The 16,137-nt window shown below is 38.9% G+C and overlaps 3 protein-coding genes across 3 annotated transcripts; 1 reads left to right on the forward strand and 2 right to left on the reverse strand.

The window, feature by feature from the left end:
• Positions 1–2,621: 2,621 nt before the first annotated feature.
• LOC146449460 (mediator of RNA polymerase II transcription subunit 4-like) lies at positions 2,622–8,522 on the reverse strand. Its single transcript, XM_085101434.1, has 8 exons — positions 8,428–8,522; positions 8,176–8,254; positions 6,695–6,865; positions 6,084–6,141; positions 5,376–5,462; positions 4,846–5,016; positions 4,166–4,236; positions 2,622–3,211 (listed from the first exon to the last, which is right to left on the reverse strand). Exons 1-8 carry the CDS (start codon positions 8,505–8,507, stop codon positions 3,074–3,076), a joined length of 855 nt encoding a protein of 284 aa, XP_084957560.1. The 5' UTR covers positions 8,508–8,522; the 3' UTR covers positions 2,622–3,073.
• A 64-nt stretch (positions 8,523–8,586) lies between these two features.
• On the forward strand, positions 8,587–12,808 carry LOC146449461 (transcription initiation factor TFIID subunit 9B-like). The gene is made up of 5 exons (XM_085101431.1): positions 8,587–8,740; positions 9,387–9,523; positions 10,081–10,212; positions 10,616–10,891; positions 11,474–12,808. The coding sequence occupies exons 1-5, from the start codon at positions 8,587–8,589 to the stop codon at positions 11,681–11,683; spliced, it is 909 nt and encodes a 302-aa protein (XP_084957557.1). The 3' UTR covers positions 11,684–12,808.
• Positions 12,498–16,107, reverse strand: LOC146449462 (uncharacterized). The gene is made up of 2 exons (XM_085101426.1): positions 15,522–16,107; positions 12,498–15,063 (listed from the first exon to the last, which is right to left on the reverse strand). Exons 1-2 carry the CDS (start codon positions 16,067–16,069, stop codon positions 13,077–13,079), a joined length of 2,535 nt encoding a protein of 844 aa, XP_084957552.1. The 5' UTR covers positions 16,070–16,107; the 3' UTR covers positions 12,498–13,076.
• Positions 16,108–16,137: the final 30 nt, after the last annotated feature.

Raw genomic sequence — 16,137 nt, forward strand, 5'->3', positions numbered from 1 at the left:
CAAAAAAGGATTTAACCAACCCACTCGGATCTTTCTAGTATAGTATGTTTTGCACGTTTTTACGTGAAATTAAATGCATGCTTGATATTAATATAGTGTTATTTCTGTAGCTTCCTACGTAAACCGTGGCAGCCGCTCTGGTTCTCAAACTGTCAGTTGCGTAATCCAAAACGGAATTATCGATATCCATAAACATAATTGTAATTAATTGTAACTGACAGGTACATTAGGCGGCGTGGGCACGCGACGTGACTTAATTGTAGCTTTCGCGGCCATGTGAGTACGGTGTGTTTAAGTAAAGTAAGGCCCGTTCCAAACGTCGCGCTACTGCCGTGCCGAACTAAATTCAAGAATTTAATTCGACTTAATTAAACACGGCAGTGGCGCAACGTTTGAAACCATTTAGTTTGGCAGGCTGAATTAAGTTCGGCACGACTATTTAGCACAGCAGTAGCACGGCAGGCCCTGGCGTGCCGCACGGCAGTAGCGCGACTGACTTGGTTTCAAACGGCGTGCTATTGCCGTGCCAAACTAAATTCATAAATTGTTTTAATGTATTTTGGGTTAATTTGCTCGTTCTACGCATTTCTGTATTTTATAATTTGGCGCGACTGAATTAAATTCGACGTTTGAAACCACTGCCGTGCTACTGCCGTGCCACTGCCGGGTCAAATTGATTTAAGTTCGGCACGGCCGTAGCACCACGACGTTTGGAACAGGCCTTAAGGCCCCATTCACACCAGCTCCTCGTAAAATAGGAGCTCGGCTTCAAAGACGGGCAAAACGAGGAGACAAGTAAAATTAGCAACAGAGTCTTTCTGTGTGCAGCTCAGCAATGATAGATAACTTAAGATCCTTAATCCTGCAATTCTACAACGCGTGAGTCTTCCCGTATTTTTTTATATATATTTTAACTATCCGAACTTGTGACATGACTCGTATTGAAATACAGACGGCAGAAGCACACAGTCATCCCTCACGTTCCAAACGAAAAATTAAGTCATTCAAGAACTATTTTAGGGGTGTGCAGTTTTCAGGCTTTAAATTTTGTTTTTTATTTTACCTCAGTTTTTGTTACGTCTTGCTAATTATGCCTGTCGGTTTTCAGTAGATCAGATCATTAATACATAATTTATAAGAAACTTTGTCTTGCAAGACAAGCGATTTACAGATTACAAAAATAGAATTGTTTCTATGCACAGGTGTTTGGCTAGTGTCAACTTAGAAGTTTAAAACCCTGACACAGCGTATAACATTAAAATAAATTAATGCCATTATTTTCTTCTTTTGATATTATTTTAGCAAAAGTGATGGTAATGTCGTTTTTTGTATTTTTCTGCACTCCTAATATACTATATAGTGAATTCATATCACTTATTTCAACATTTTGGACAGCTTCTCCTTGATTTCTTCGTTATATCATAAGAGTGTAAATTCAAGTTTGCATACATGTGCGTAGTAACACCCCCAACAAATTTATTTGGTTCATTCTGTTGCATTGTTTCTTGTTGTGTAGACAAAATACTGTTTTGGATCCTGTTTTTAGCGTGAAGTTTTTTTTCGTTGCTCCAAGTTTTCGTGCCTTTCGCCTCTCGATTTTCAGTGGAGCATGTCAACGACTGCCTACAATCAATAAGAATTGACACGCAATTAAAAACAGTATTGTCTTATCATTGGTTGTTTATCTGTTTGTCAAAGATAGGGCGTTTCCCTGGAAACGCGAAAAGTAATTTCGCGTATGCTTCAGTTTTATGCCAATCGCGCTTTAATTGTGATTGGTTAGCAAAACTCGCACCACTTTCTCAGCCAATGAGAAACTAAGCCAAAACCAATCGTGACTTGCTCGCACGCGTTTTCCCGCGCTTGGCACCAGTCGTAGCTATGAACTTTGAATTCTGATTGGTTCATTGCGCTGCTTACGTCTGTTGTGATTGGCCAGAGTAATAACTTTGCCTTTGTTTGTCGACACTCATTTGAAAACCATTCTAAAATGACAGCGAAGTGAATAAAACATGATCTGGTAAAAACTAAAAAGCGTTTTGGGTTAAAATGACCGTCTGCTTACAATGTGTGTACTATTTCAAGTGTTTTGAAGAAAGTTTTGGCTGTTTCCTTGTTTGAAGGTTTTTTAATTTCTGAAAAAACCGCACTATGGAAATCTAAGGCACTGAGAGGGAACCTTCAGTCGTAACGGAAATCAGCGTTAAATAGCTGGGCATACCATGAAAACATGGAAATAATGTTTTTCTGACGTCTTTTGGTGACCCAGTTGTGGGTCCTTTTAAACTTCTACTCAACAAATCGACGGCAGTTTTCTACGGTCTATACTCTTATATACCATAAAATGACGTCATAAAATGTTTAAAATACAAGTAGCGGCTCGTCGTCTCACTGCCAAGTAGAAAACTGCCGTCAAAATACGAGCGGGATTGGCTTTTTTACGTTGTGAAAGCGCGCACATTAAATTAGACGTCATTTTTATTGTAACAAATGTTGCGCTGCAAGTTGCGATTGTTTGTTACCCGTGTTACCACCTCCGCGCGCAACACATTTTCATGTTGCATTTTCAAACAATCGCAACTTGTAACGCAACATTTGTTTCGCGACAAGTTGCAAGAAAATGTTGCTCGTATTTTCCATTGTTTTATTCTTTTAATACTATATTACCAGTAGTTATAAATGCTATACATTTTGTACAAGTAGCAGGACTATTATGAAAATAACAAGATAAGAAAAATTCAGTGGACTGTCAGACTTCAAACTAGACGATGCGCATCAATGACTGCAGAAAGTGGGATGATCAGTGCTCTGGCTACTTGAACAAAAAGTGCACCTAATCTTTTATAATTTTAAGGCGAGATGTCTCTAGGGCATACTTTTTAATGTCTGGCTTAAAGCCTGTGATACTGACGACGATGATGATGATGGTGATGATAAGATCCTGGACAGAGACCAGTGAGGCAGTGCATGCCATATCTAGAATGTGCAAAGGGTCTTCTATGGAACAAAGGAAAGGCCACTGACCCCAAGCCAGATAAGCAGGATTGCTAGCAATCACAGCCCAACTCAGCCTTTAAGGACTGTCACTAGATGATGATGATGACGATGATGACATGAACTCTACTTCATCAACACCCTGCTCTTGCCGACCATTTGTTACTTCCTTTGCGAGGCTATTGGCCATCAAATTCAAGCTAGAAGAGGTACCATCCTGAAAAAAGATAATTATTTATGTTGTTATATGGCCTACCTTGAATATGAGCACTTTTAATGGTTCTCTGCTAGTAAAGGCCCGTTTAAACGGTTCCAACATTTGACCAACATTCGTTCAACAAAAGTTGAATGGATGTTGAGAAAATGTTGGACAAAATGTTGAACGGAGTGTTTAAACAGCTTCAACACCATTCCACATTTATTTACAAACAAAGGAAATGTTGTACAGAAATTGAATGAAAGTTTAAACCGATTTAAATTTTATTCAGCACGCTTTTAACAAGCTTTCAACATTTTTTACACTTTCAACAATGTTGAACGACCTGTTCAGATGCCCCCAACTTTTTTGAACGCATGTTGAAACAGTTTAAACGGGCCTTAAGTTACTGTTAGAAAAGCCAGCCAAATAAATGGTGTCAGGAAATGTTTCTGTTAAAGTTTAAACAGTTATATTTATCCACTCAAACTTCTATGTCATCTTCAGTTGGAGTTCTATGACCTATTGGATATTTAACAATAATTTATTATTATTCCACTTTTATGTCATTTCACTAAATAAGGCCATAAGAACGCGCAAAATATAAGACCGTAATTCACTGTAGTGTCCTGGTTTGACTGGTTTACAACTGAGTGAATACGGACAACGACATTTTACTGGCTTTCTGTGTTGTTTGCGTTATTCGCACGCGCCGAAACTGATGGACAGAAACAAAATGCCAGGTGTATTTCAACACTTCGTAAAAAAGAAAAGCCAAAATAACAAAATCTTTTTTGTAGTGGAATAATAAATATCTTATTTGATGGTTTTACATATAATTCCTTCAGACATTTTGCTAATTGCAACGCAACTAGCAAAATATCTGCGCATATTTTATGCCTGTGTCATTTACTGATTAAATACATCATTTTCCTACATAGTATCGTTAGCATCTATTTCATATTTTTCTAATACCTGCAATGATGTGGGTCCTCCAGACAGACTGCTCTGCCAGGAAAAGGAAGATGCTTGACCATTTGTGTGACCTTTTTTCAAGAGAAAATGCAAAAAATAATATCGTTCTTATCAGATTTAGTACCATTTGTGCAACCTGTAAGTTTTATGGATGAATTTTCAGTCGTGCCTCACTATACTGAAACAGGAGGGTTAAACTCAATACCTTTGATTTCAATAGTCACAATTTTGGATTTCATCAAGACTCAAACATCAAGACCACCTCGTATAGCATAATAAACAGTACCACAGGAGGTTACTGTTCAGTAGCTTTCATTTCAGTAAGCCCCTTTAGGATTTCATCTGAAGACTCAAAAGTTAGAACCACCTTGTACAGCATAATAAACATCACCACATGATTGATGAAATTACTGCTCAGTAGCTTTCATTTGAATGGTCACACTTTATGATTTCATCCACAGACTCAAAAGTTAGAATTGCCTTATACAGGAACATCAAAGAGCACTACAAGAAAGTACTAATCAATAGCTTATGAATGCCCCGTCACACTTCAAGATTTCATTGAGGAACTTGAAAGATAAAACCACATGAAAAGTTCCTATTTCCCTTCATAGAAATGACTGGAAGTATCTCTTCTCATTGTCCCTAGAATGCTCATTATTTTATGGTATTCAACTCACCAATTCCACTGGGGTGTTGTATGTTCAATGTGGATGCAGAGGGTTGCATCATCTCTTGGAGATTTAAATCACCAACAGGCTGGTCAGTTTCCATGGTAACACCCTCTGTAAGTCTGCCGAGCCAACCAGATCGCATCTCGATATCTTGAGGATATGGCCTCCGAGGGTCTCCTGAATAACACAACAAATATAAAGGATAAAGCTTATTTTCTCTTTAAAAGTGACTGAAAAGCAAGCAGCAACCAAGGGAAGCACTCCCTTTTTAGCGTTTACCATTAACAATCTCATTCACAGATTCTGAGGTAAGAAGCTTTTATTTGAATGGTTCACCCACGGACTCAAAAGTTAGAACCACCCTCCATATCACAGTTAACAGTACCAGTTTGCTGGAAAGTTCTGCTCAAGTGGTCACACTCAATTGAAATTAGAAGCACAAAGATTCAAGGTTACTATCTGAGTCTAGATTTTCTGTAAGGATCCAAATTCTTTCAAGGAGTGAAATAAGAGAAGAGACTTGCTTAATACCTGACCTGGCATCCATGATACTGGTGCTTCAACAGCATTGCTGCTGCTGATTCGATGAGCATACTTGATGAGTTCTTCAGATGAAACTGTTCCTAACATAAAAAAAAGAATGGTGTATAAAAGCTATACACTGACTAAATATTATATTGTGTAGTTCCAGACTATATCAGTTCCCCTCCAAATGGAAGGGATCTAAAGATTTTTCCCCTACCTATCTGGAAAGTCCAATTTAGCTATACACTTACCTTTAAAAGTTTTGGCCTTTCAGAGCCCCCCACCACACCCTCCTGGAATTCCCAATCCTTTCTGTGGAGGGATGAGGGGGTATGGATGTTTACTGGAATTGCACATTCAAGGGCAAATTATAGATTAGGATATTAGGATATGCTGTGCACCTTGATTATCTCTTTACTGTGGCATAATTATGCTATGAAGAAGCCAGCTCCACAGGGAAAGTAACTCATCATGAACTAAATGCTGTGCACCTTGATTATCTCTTTACTGTGGCATAATTATGTTATGAAGAAGCCAGCTCCACGGGGAAAGTAACTCATCATGAACTAAAGAAAGTTTGCCACAGCTGTTAAATTTTAGTCGCTTTCAAATTCCAGGTAGCCAGCCATCTTAACTATAGTTGACAGTCATACTAGTTGCTAGCCCCTGAGTATATTAATATCACTGAAACTGCTTCAATATAATCATCTGCTGCTTACCCTTATTGGCCTGGTTTATAGCCGATAACTTTTTCTTTGCTTGGAACAATGCCTGGGACTGAAAAATGTGAGATTTGTGTCACACAATACAGCAGTATGATACAAATTTTATTGGCATGTCTAGGCTTCTTGTATTACTACAAGTGTTACACTTGAAAAACAAAATTCTGTTTTCATAGTGGGACAGATAATTCGTCAGTTCAGTTATTCAACTTGAGAAAGTTATCCATCACTGGCAAACTGGTGTGAAAAAATTTTGCTACTAGTTTGTAAGAGTTAAAATTTGTTTTTCAAATTTCAGAGCCTAACTAATAGTTAGGCTAGGGGTTAGGGTTAGTTCTTCACAGATTTTTCTCAGCATGAATCATCCAGGAACATTACTACTGCTTCTCTCTCAGGATGGTATGTAAGTACATCATAGAGTACCCAGCATGAAGCAACTAGGGGTATTTCTACCCCCTACAGCATGTAGTGATTATGGGTATTACTATTCCTCCTGCTAAATGAGAAGCTAGTCCATCATAGGAGACCCAGCATGAGGGGCTTGGAGCATTATGCAGGACACAACAAAATATAATGGCTTTGACTAGGACTTGAGCCTCCTCACTTACTAGGATTTTTTCAGCTTCCTTTAGTTGTGATTCTAGATTAAGAATCTCTTGATCTTTCTTGGAAATTTCTTCCCTTGTCCTCTGTATTTCATATTGCCTTGCTTGTTGTTCTTGCACTTGTTTGATGGCTACCTGTAGTTCTTTGTCCTTTGCAATAAGCTGATCAACGGCCTTCAAAAAAACCAACCATGAGTCCAGTTGACTTTTATTTTCAGTTTCTATAAAGCTTGAAGAAACTAGCAGCATAATACCCCCTTGATAGGTTAATAGTTCATTGCAGGGTTAACCTCTTACATTTGCTAGGTGTAATAATAGACTTACTGACTTTGAGAGGGCTTAAGCCACTAACAGTGGAGGAACAGGGAGAGAGGACGAAGGAGGGGGTTGGTTAGTATTTGTGCTTCCCATCTCCCATACCCACCCCTTTCCATTTTTTAAGTTGCAATTACATAATTTTCTTTTTCCATTTTCCTCTACCTGCCAACTCTCAGGCATTATATGTGAGTCTCACGCCTGCGGACTAAAGACATCAATCTCACGCATTGAGGACAATTTCTCATGCCTGACTCACAAATCCAGACGAGTTGTTCTAAAAAAACTTCACTTCATTTCAGATTTTCTATGTATTATTTCTTTGCTCTTTATAACAATCGCAAAAGCCTTCAAATGTCTACAATCCTTTCGAATCGTAAGTGTTCAAAGGTCGTCGAAATATCTTTGGACATTTTCGGTAACATTCAGAAAAACTTCGGAAATCTTTGGAAGTGGCTCTGACGTTTTCAGAAATCCCGGTCATGACGAGACAAAAATCTCATGCATTTGACTCAGAAAAAGTTGGCAGGTACACTTTTCCAACTTCCCGCTACCTTTGAAATCTGCTTATCTCTGACAACATGCCAATAAGAGCAAATTGCTAGATGCATTTTTTTTCAGTCAGTGATAAACAGGCATCCAAGTTCTCCCAACAAGAGTTGAAACTATGACCTTCCGATTTACTATGCTCTACCACGGTGCTCTCGGAGCCCGAGGGGTGGGGGGGGGGGGACCCTCATATGAAAGGGGCAGGGATGCTCATCGAAAGTTTTGAATTAAACCTCTAAAGAAGACCAATCCTAAAAGAGACCATGTTAAAACACAGACAAATAAGAAATACAGTAACTTTTCGCATGTAATCCTAAACAAGACCTTCACAGCTAAATGTAATGGCGCTTTACCCAGAACACCCTTAGTGAGACCAAAATCCGAAATTTACACCCCCAAGCGAGACAACGAGCATCCCCACCCCTTTCATATGAGTCCCCCCCCCCCCCCCCCCCCAAGGTCTTGGAGACTCGTGGGGTCTAAGCCATTAAACTAGGTTCATGAGACAAACATCCTGCATACTGCTAGGATCTGAATGTCGATGAGTGATATTTTCGATTGAGGGACTCGGGTTAAAAAATCAAAGATCGTGAAATCAAATGAAATAAAACCGTGTTTACATTTGATGTATCACCAACACTTGCATCTTGCTTTGTTGCTCGGTATAGTGAGGCTGCTGATAGACTCTCAAATAATTCTCTATGGGTAAAAAATATAAACTAACTATAAAACTCCATACAAAGCTACCATATCAGATCAACACGCAATTTCAAAAAGATGTATATAGCACTGAATGAAATTTTCAAAACAAATAAACAACAGCTAGAAAAACAAGAGGAAAATTTAGATCAAGAATAACAATAACAACATACTTTGCCATTTTTTCATAGTCATCCAGTATCGTATTTATCACCTCTTTTGTACTTCTTTCTTGAGGAAAAGCGGCCGCCATTTTGTTCAAATGAAGTGCTGCAATGGTTTCTGAGATAGTTCTATTATCTGAGTCAGCGGTATCCTCATAGTAAATCAAAATGGCGGACAAAACTGACAACGAAGCGAGCGAAGGAAATCTGCCAGCAAAGAGCACCCCAAAAGATGCTTTGGTGATGGGAGCTATTTTAAAAGAAATGGGAATCAGTGAATATGAACCAAGAGTTATCAACCAAATGCTGGAATATACCTATCGTAAGTTTGGTGTTTTCAAATTTCTTGTCAGTTGTCATGTTGTTTAGCTTGAAAAGAGGCTTGACTTTCCTTTCATGCGCCAATACTGTGTTCCTTCCAAGCAAGATGTCTGAATTATGACCTTGGACATTACGGCTTAGCTACAGAATACCCTGTCACTTCAAACTATACCGCTAAATGAAGTGGATATGCGGATACAAAAATGAACCCATGATGCCTTGTACCATGGCATTTTTATCTTGAAAACAACGCCTTATAAATTTAGCGTTCCCCTCATCGGGCTTCAATGGGAAAGAATTCTGCACAGCCCCATACATTAATAATTATACACGTATCACTGTCATACTAACCCTCTTATACAGAGAACAGGCATGAACTGAGTTTGAGTCACAATAATTAATGTATGGGGCTGTGCAGAAATCTTGCCCTTCAATTTTATGGCCCTTCCTGTCTCCCACAAAAATGTGTCACAAATGTAGACTCTCCTGGGACATTATTCAGATTTTCCCTTTTGTGGGAAATACAGTGTAAAATGTTCATAAAATTAAGGGCAACCCACAACACATGTCCAGTCCTCACCAAATGCTTTTGGTTGTAAATCTAAAGATGATCACAAATTTAGGAGTTTTTAATTTGTTGTGGACAGGATATATAACAACTGTTCTGGAGGATGCCGTTGTTTACTCTAAGCATGCTGGCAAGAAAGAGCTTGATGCAGATGACGTGCAGTTAGCCATTCAATCAAGACTGGACCACTCCTATACAAACCCACCACCAAGAGAGGTACTATATACGAGTTATTTTCTGTGTCATCAATCTTCATTGTGGTTAGGGTTAGGGGTTGGTAACCTGTTAGAGTCAAGCAACATACACCAGAGTTTAACCTATAGCATAAAGCAACTGGAAGTATACTGTTTTACTGCTCCCCCTGGGTGGAATGCTAGTCCAACAGAGGATCTCCAACAGGAAGTGACTAGCAGTATTGATTATCACTCTTAGCTGCGATAACCAGGATTGGGATGTTACTCCAGCACAGGATACCCAACATTAGGTGACAAAGAGTATATTTATTATCCCCCTCCTCTAGACGGGATGCTTGTTCACTTGCTAGTTTCACGGGTTGCTTGTAACCATTTCACACAGTGTGAGTGAAAAGAGACAATGGAGATGATAACATGATAACAGAAACTAGTCTCAAACCAGAGACCTCTGTTTGGAATGGTTCATCTTGACCATTAGACATCCACCAGCTTCTCAAGTAGACCTATGTAATTCCTTAGTCTATTAAAGACTTCTTTCAAAGTTTGCTTTTCATGTTTTCTATGAATATTTCTTTGCAGTTTCTCATTGAGATTGCTCGCCAAAAGAATCGTCACCCTTTACCTCAGATTCAAACAAAGAGTGGTTTACGTCTTCCCCCTGATAGATACTGTCTCACCTCCACAAACTACAAGGTCAAGGCACAGAAAAAGGTAATGTGCATAAAAATATGATCAGTGATATCATTAATAAATTTTAATGGAATGTTGGAATAAAATTATAAGAAAATGTCAGGGATCTAAGAATAAAATGTGGCATAATGTATGACTGTGTGTAAAATTATAGTCAAGGGTCAGCAAAATACTTAAATTAAATGGTTTTATTGAACTAGGTAGTTGCATTTGTGATTGAGCTGTGTAGTGTTTGTTAGATTTGGGATCAAAATTTCAAGGATCATAATACTTAGTAAAAGAATAGGATACCTCATTACAACTCTGAAATGTAATGTCCACTAATTTTATTCGTACAAGTGTACGATCACACCACAGAGAAAAAAGTAGAATAAATACTGAAACTATAGCATTAATGATGTTGCCCACTCACGTTTTGTTGCAGCATTCTCAAGTTCGTGCAAACCCTGTGGTGGCTCGCACAATCTCCCAGTCATCGATATCAACACCTATTAAATCTACTCCTGCCATTACTGTAAAAATGCCAGTAACTACACCCATCACACCTACTACAGGAACTGCATCAAATGTCACAACCCCTGGTGGTTCAGCCTCTATAGGTGTCGGCAGTGTAGCTGTCAAACAGGAATCACTTGGGAGTGCAGGCACACCTACTGTTCAGAAACCAGGATCAGCTACCTTGGGGACGTCAGTGCCACTGGTGGGTATCTTAAATACATACAGGTAATCAAATGGTGACGAGTGAAATTAGGAAATAATTTTACGCGTTTTGTCAAAATTCTAACAATTTCCCGATTCTAAAGGCTCAGGAAATTATTAGAATTTTGACAAAACGTGTGTGGAACTATTTCCTTATTTTCACGAGTATACCATTTGATTGCCTTTTTGTGATATTAAAATATCACTGGTGACAAAATACGCTCACAGTCATTAGTTTTTGACTTGTTTGTTGTATCGAGAAATGTTGCCATAGCAATTTTGTAATTTCAGGTATGAAATTATAAATTAACACTGAAATTTCATGCCAAAATTAAGGAGTAATTTGTCACCCATGATACTAAAATTAATGAAACTGAATAGCTGACTTTGTATTTGTGTCATGCTGGAAGTGAAGTGTGAGTAGCTTCTCATGTAAATTTAGACTTTCTGTGTATCAATTGCCTAGTCAGTCAGATTGTGAGTTTTCCAATAGACAGTCAGTGATGCCTATGACATAAATTGCTGATTAGTTTTATCCTGAAAACTTGGCTTCATTAAATACAAATTCCATTCACCTTGGCAGGTGAAAATTGAACCAGGAACAGCTGCCAGTACAAGCCAACAGAAAGCAGGCGTATCAACCACAGTCTCCCAAGTCAAAGTCATACCAGCCTCCATGCTCACCGTATCAGCTCTTCCAAGCATGGATGAGACAGTAGCAAGTACTCAGCAACCTTTGATTACACCACTCAAGCGTAAACACGAGGATGAAGATGATGATTATGATTCATAGCTTTTGAAAAATTTAGAATCTCTTTCAAATTGAACAGTCATGTAAAAGATGACAACAATACTCAGACCATTAACTATTTCAGTTGATGAATGCCGGTTTACTTGCAGAAAAATATTATCGCAGTGTTCCAAATTCAGTTGAACATTCTAAAATAATTCTATTTTATGGAGTGTATACTGTGTGTATGACCCAAGGTGCTGGCTTGTAGAAAAACTCACGTACCATGTCTTTGAAATGTGTTGCCACAACCAATCATGTTTTGTCAAGCTATCAGCCTCAAGGGAAAAAATTCAAGGCTTCAAAAAAAGGGGCCTGGTTGTTCAAAAGCTGATTAAAAGTAATCCACAATAATATTATTATTATAAGTTAACACAGGTAGTCATCTTGTTGGTGCCAAATGTTTTTAGAAGTTAATTTTAAGCTTGAGGTAAAAAAAAAAAGTTTCAGTCAAAGCTGAAGTAAAACCTTTTGGTAAAATCTTTCTTGATTAGTGATTAAACTTAAATCAAAGCTCACACTAACCCTGGATTAGCTTAATTGCGCTTTGAATGAAGGGTTTGAACAGGCAGGTAGATATAATCAAGGGCATCCTTGCCCTGTTCACCAGTCTACATCTAAAAAATGTCTCTAAAAAGTGCACAAATGCTTTTTCAAGTATGTGTAACTTTAAATCTAACACCGACTGCTTTTTAAAACAGCTTGAGCATGCTTGAAACTTGTAGTATGTGCACAGAAAAACTACATCACACGATTCAAGAACAAACAGTCACTAAAAAAAGATGCAGCTGTATGTATATGTAAAAAGAGAATTAAGTTTACAAGAAAAATCTTTATTTAGTCATTTAGCTTAGTTTACAACAACTATACTTATGAACAGGTAAAAGTACCCTTTGACTGCAGTGATCTTCATATAGTAAGTACATAATAGTATAGTTTTTGAAGCTTGCATTTAACTAATGTTTTCCAGGTGGACCTTTGCTGCAGTTCTGCCACAGATCCTAAAGCTTAATAGCGTGAATCAGAAAAGCATGAACACAGAATTACATCTTGAATGTAACTTTTAATGACAAAGATGGTCATGCTGTAGTGAATGCATTTAAAATAAAGTAACAACACATTTGAAAGGCTATGAAACAAGCAAGTGTGAACCATGTAGTTGTGAAGCACAACAGGGAAAAAATGTTATATTGCTTGATCCTTGCACTGAACATGATGGGTTTGATCACCAGGATTGAATGCTGACTCTTCTTGAACTTGCACAATATGTTTCTTGCTTTTTGCCACACTGTATGTCCCATATGCTTTATATTACAAATATGTAATTTTTATTTGGCCAACTATTTGATAGCTCCTTACTTTTGGCAGACGATGTTTTTGTGTTCCGAACCTATTATCAGTCATAGTGATACTCTTCTATCCTTTGAAGTTGCCTTGTTCTTGAGCGCTTTGCATTCTCAGAAGCCACTACACGTGCGGCGGTTGTTGTTGGAAAGTTCCCTGGCTTGGAAGTACCACTCAGTAGAATGTCAGGAAGAGAATTCTGGTCTGCTTCACCACTGACCCGCGCATCCTCAACCTTTTGCGACACAGAGTTTTTGACCACTGGTGTCAACTGCAGCAGGGTAAGGTAGCCAGTAATTTGTGCCAGACGCATCACTGACACTGAATCATCAGTGCTTCCCATGTGTTCAGCAGACTCGACAAAGAGACGTCGTCTTAAGCGCTCTGATGCCAGAGGGCAGATGTTGTCAATAGCTTCAGCAAACTCAATGTCTGTCATAAACCCTGGTCTCCGCCCAGGCTGCTGTAGAAGCTTAACTTCCATGTCTTGAAAGCGAGGTTCCCTGTACTTCAAAATGATGTACAGAAAATACTCTGAGACCAGTTCTTTGGAAATCTTGTTCTCACTGAAAGATGTGTAGCCCATAGAGAACTGCTCAATGTCTTCTTCATTCATGAAGGGATACACAACATGTGCAAATACCCTGATGTCTTTCACAGCAACCCACTCCACCATATTTATGAAATCATTGACAAGCAGGACGTAACGGATCACAACAGGATCTATGCTGCCACACATCGCTTGAGCAAACAGCTGAATGCTCTTGTTGTTTGGCGCAAACTTGACCACACTGGAAATGAAGTCATACACTGCAAGGTGAGTAACATCAGGCACCAGATACCGCTCATGGAAGAAAGAGTACAGTGTGTCCAAAACGGAAACAATCTGCTCATCCTCAACAGCATAATCATCTTGCCAAATGAGAGATGAGTAGAACTGTTCTATAATTGAGAACACACGATCTTCCATGAGTGACCGGGGAATCTGTCTTTGAATGGATGTGCGGGCATAGTAATCATCCCAGAGGAACTTGTATGATGTGGTGAGATGTTGCTGTGCTTTTAAGATAGAGTCATCTCCATAGGACACAGTGCTAGCTGTTCTTGCCGACAGTGCGTGGACACTCTCAGGGGTCTCAGGTACTGGGTCAGGATGCCTTTCTTCCCGTGATATATGCACTGTTGGTCTTATAACTTTAATATGTGTGCAGTTGTGTGGCAAAGACAGAACTTTATGATCTGTAACTTTGTGTGGGCAGAGTAGAGTTGTTTCACCACAGCTTGCACAAAACTTTGCATCTTTAAACTCGTGATAATTCTTTCCTTGGTTGCAGGAGTAGTACATCATTGCTGAATATTTGCTGAGGATTTTCTCATGTGGGATGAATGGATCTTGATGATGCGCACTGTTCATAATCTTCACAAAGTCAATCTCTTCATCTTCTTCTGGCTCAGTTGGCTTCTTGTCTTTTTCCCTGTCAATGTGGAAAAGACTCTTCTTTCTTTCTGCCTTTTTAGTTGTTTCTCTTTCCACTGCATTTGCTTCCTCCTCAAGCTGTGCCAGCTGATCTTCAAGACTGGATCTCTGGATTTCAATGAGCTGGAATTCATTTTTGACATCAGCAATGCTCTGGTTAAATCTCTCTTTAACCTTGTGCAGATTTTCTTCAAGTTTCACTCTCGTCTCGTGTTCATCATCTGGTGTAACACGGAAGTTGCTGCCAGATCCACTGCTTTTCAAATCAACTTCAGCAATTGCAGAAGCTTTATTCTCCTCCAGGTAAGACTCAAATTCTTCAATTATCACATTCTCCATGGTCAGAAGTTGTTCTTCCAAAAGCTTAGCTGAAGCAATTTCTTGTATAATCTGAGCTCTTCTTGTCAATACAGCAGGTTTCTGTGGTTTCTTGTCAAACACTGTTGAATCATTAAAAGCTTCTTCTAGAGCATCATAACCCTCTTTGAACTGTTCAAGAAACTTATTTCTATCCTTGGCTTGAGTGAGCTCCTCTTTAAGGCTGGAAATGCGCTTCTCATATCTATCAAAAATTAACAAATAAAGTAGTGAGTAGAATCATAATATTATTTATAGTGTAACATGTCTTCCGATTTAAAGCAACCAGGAATTTGTATATTTTATGCTGTCTTTTGCTTCAGTTGGCAAACCAAAAATTATGTGGGTGATACTCATATACCAAGCAGTACTGTCAAACTGTTCTTTAGTAGTAGGCCAGAACACTGGAATAATAGGCAGAAAGAGCTGGCCTTGGGGAACATTGGTGTTGAAGAAGCAGCAAATCATTCTCTCTAGGCAACAAAATTGCCAGGGTATGATTTTTGAGCCCTGGGAAACGTACACTCATCAACACTCCCAGAAGTACCCCCTTGCCAGTGAGAGGGGTAGGTGGGAGTGGGTGGAAGTGTGGGTGGGTTAGGACGTTACTGTGAAGCCATTTCTGCCATAAATATTAAAATACCTTCCCACTGTGTAACGTACCTATCTTTGGCAGCCTGTTGCATCATTTGTTCATACTGTATGTTAGCTTCAAGCTTCCTCCGCTCCAAACTATTGTTTTCCATTTCAATTTCCATGTTGTAAATCTTATCGCTGCTTTCTTTCAACGACTTCTTCAGCTGCTCAATGCTCTGATAACAGTCTTCCAGCTGTTCATCTTTCTCGTTGAGTTTGTTTTCTAGGGCGGTGATGTTTGCTTGCAACTGATCTGCGTTTTTATCGCGTTCCTCAAAAACACGATTAACAAGAACAAAGTAGGGAATACGCTGGATATAAGAGGTCTTGTTCTTTCCCTTCCTGGGTGGCACTGTAGTATATTCATTGCTGTACACAGCATCGTACAGCTCATCTCGCAACATCTTCAAAACTTTCTTATAAACTCCCAAAGATGGAATCACTTCATCAAATACATGGAAACAAGTGGTCATTCGCTCTTCACTAAGACCTTTCTTCGGAGCGTCTTCGACAAGAAGAACTTCATACCTAGTAGCCGGTGACCGAGAAGATAACGGTTTTCTTTCGGGATCCATAATGTCTCAGAAATAAAACTTAAAAGTTGTTAAAACATTTCAGGCTGCCATGTTTCTTGTTGCTATAA

Source organism: Pavona decussata, unplaced genomic scaffold (genome assembly GCF_977016875.1).
Source record: "Pavona decussata unplaced genomic scaffold, jaPavDecu1.1 SCAFFOLD_602, whole genome shotgun sequence".
NCBI lineage: Eukaryota > Metazoa > Cnidaria > Anthozoa > Scleractinia > Agariciidae > Pavona > Pavona decussata.

Coding starts and splice junctions, on each gene's coding strand:
- LOC146449460 (XM_085101434.1), bottom strand. CDS start 8,507: ATGGCGGCCGCTTTTCCTCAAGAAAGAAGTACAAAAGAGGTGATAAAT. Junction 6,866..8,175: donor GTGTTGGTGATACATCAAAT/GTAAACACGGTT, acceptor GTTTTTTTGAAG/GCCGTTGATCAGCTTATTGC. Junction 3,212..4,165: donor GAGGACCCACATCATTGCAG/GTATTAGAAAAA, acceptor ATCTTTTTTCAG/GATGGTACCTCTTCTAGCTT.
- LOC146449461 (XM_085101431.1), top strand. CDS start 8,587: ATGGCGGACAAAACTGACAACGAAGCGAGCGAAGGAAATCTGCCAGCA. Junction 10,213..10,615: donor AGGTCAAGGCACAGAAAAAG/GTAATGTGCATA, acceptor GTTTTGTTGCAG/CATTCTCAAGTTCGTGCAAA. Junction 10,892..11,473: donor TGGGGACGTCAGTGCCACTG/GTGGGTATCTTA, acceptor TCACCTTGGCAG/GTGAAAATTGAACCAGGAAC.
- LOC146449462 (XM_085101426.1), bottom strand. CDS start 16,069: ATGGATCCCGAAAGAAAACCGTTATCTTCTCGGTCACCGGCTACTAGG. Junction 15,064..15,521: donor CAACAGGCTGCCAAAGATAG/GTACGTTACACA, acceptor AATTTTTGATAG/ATATGAGAAGCGCATTTCCA.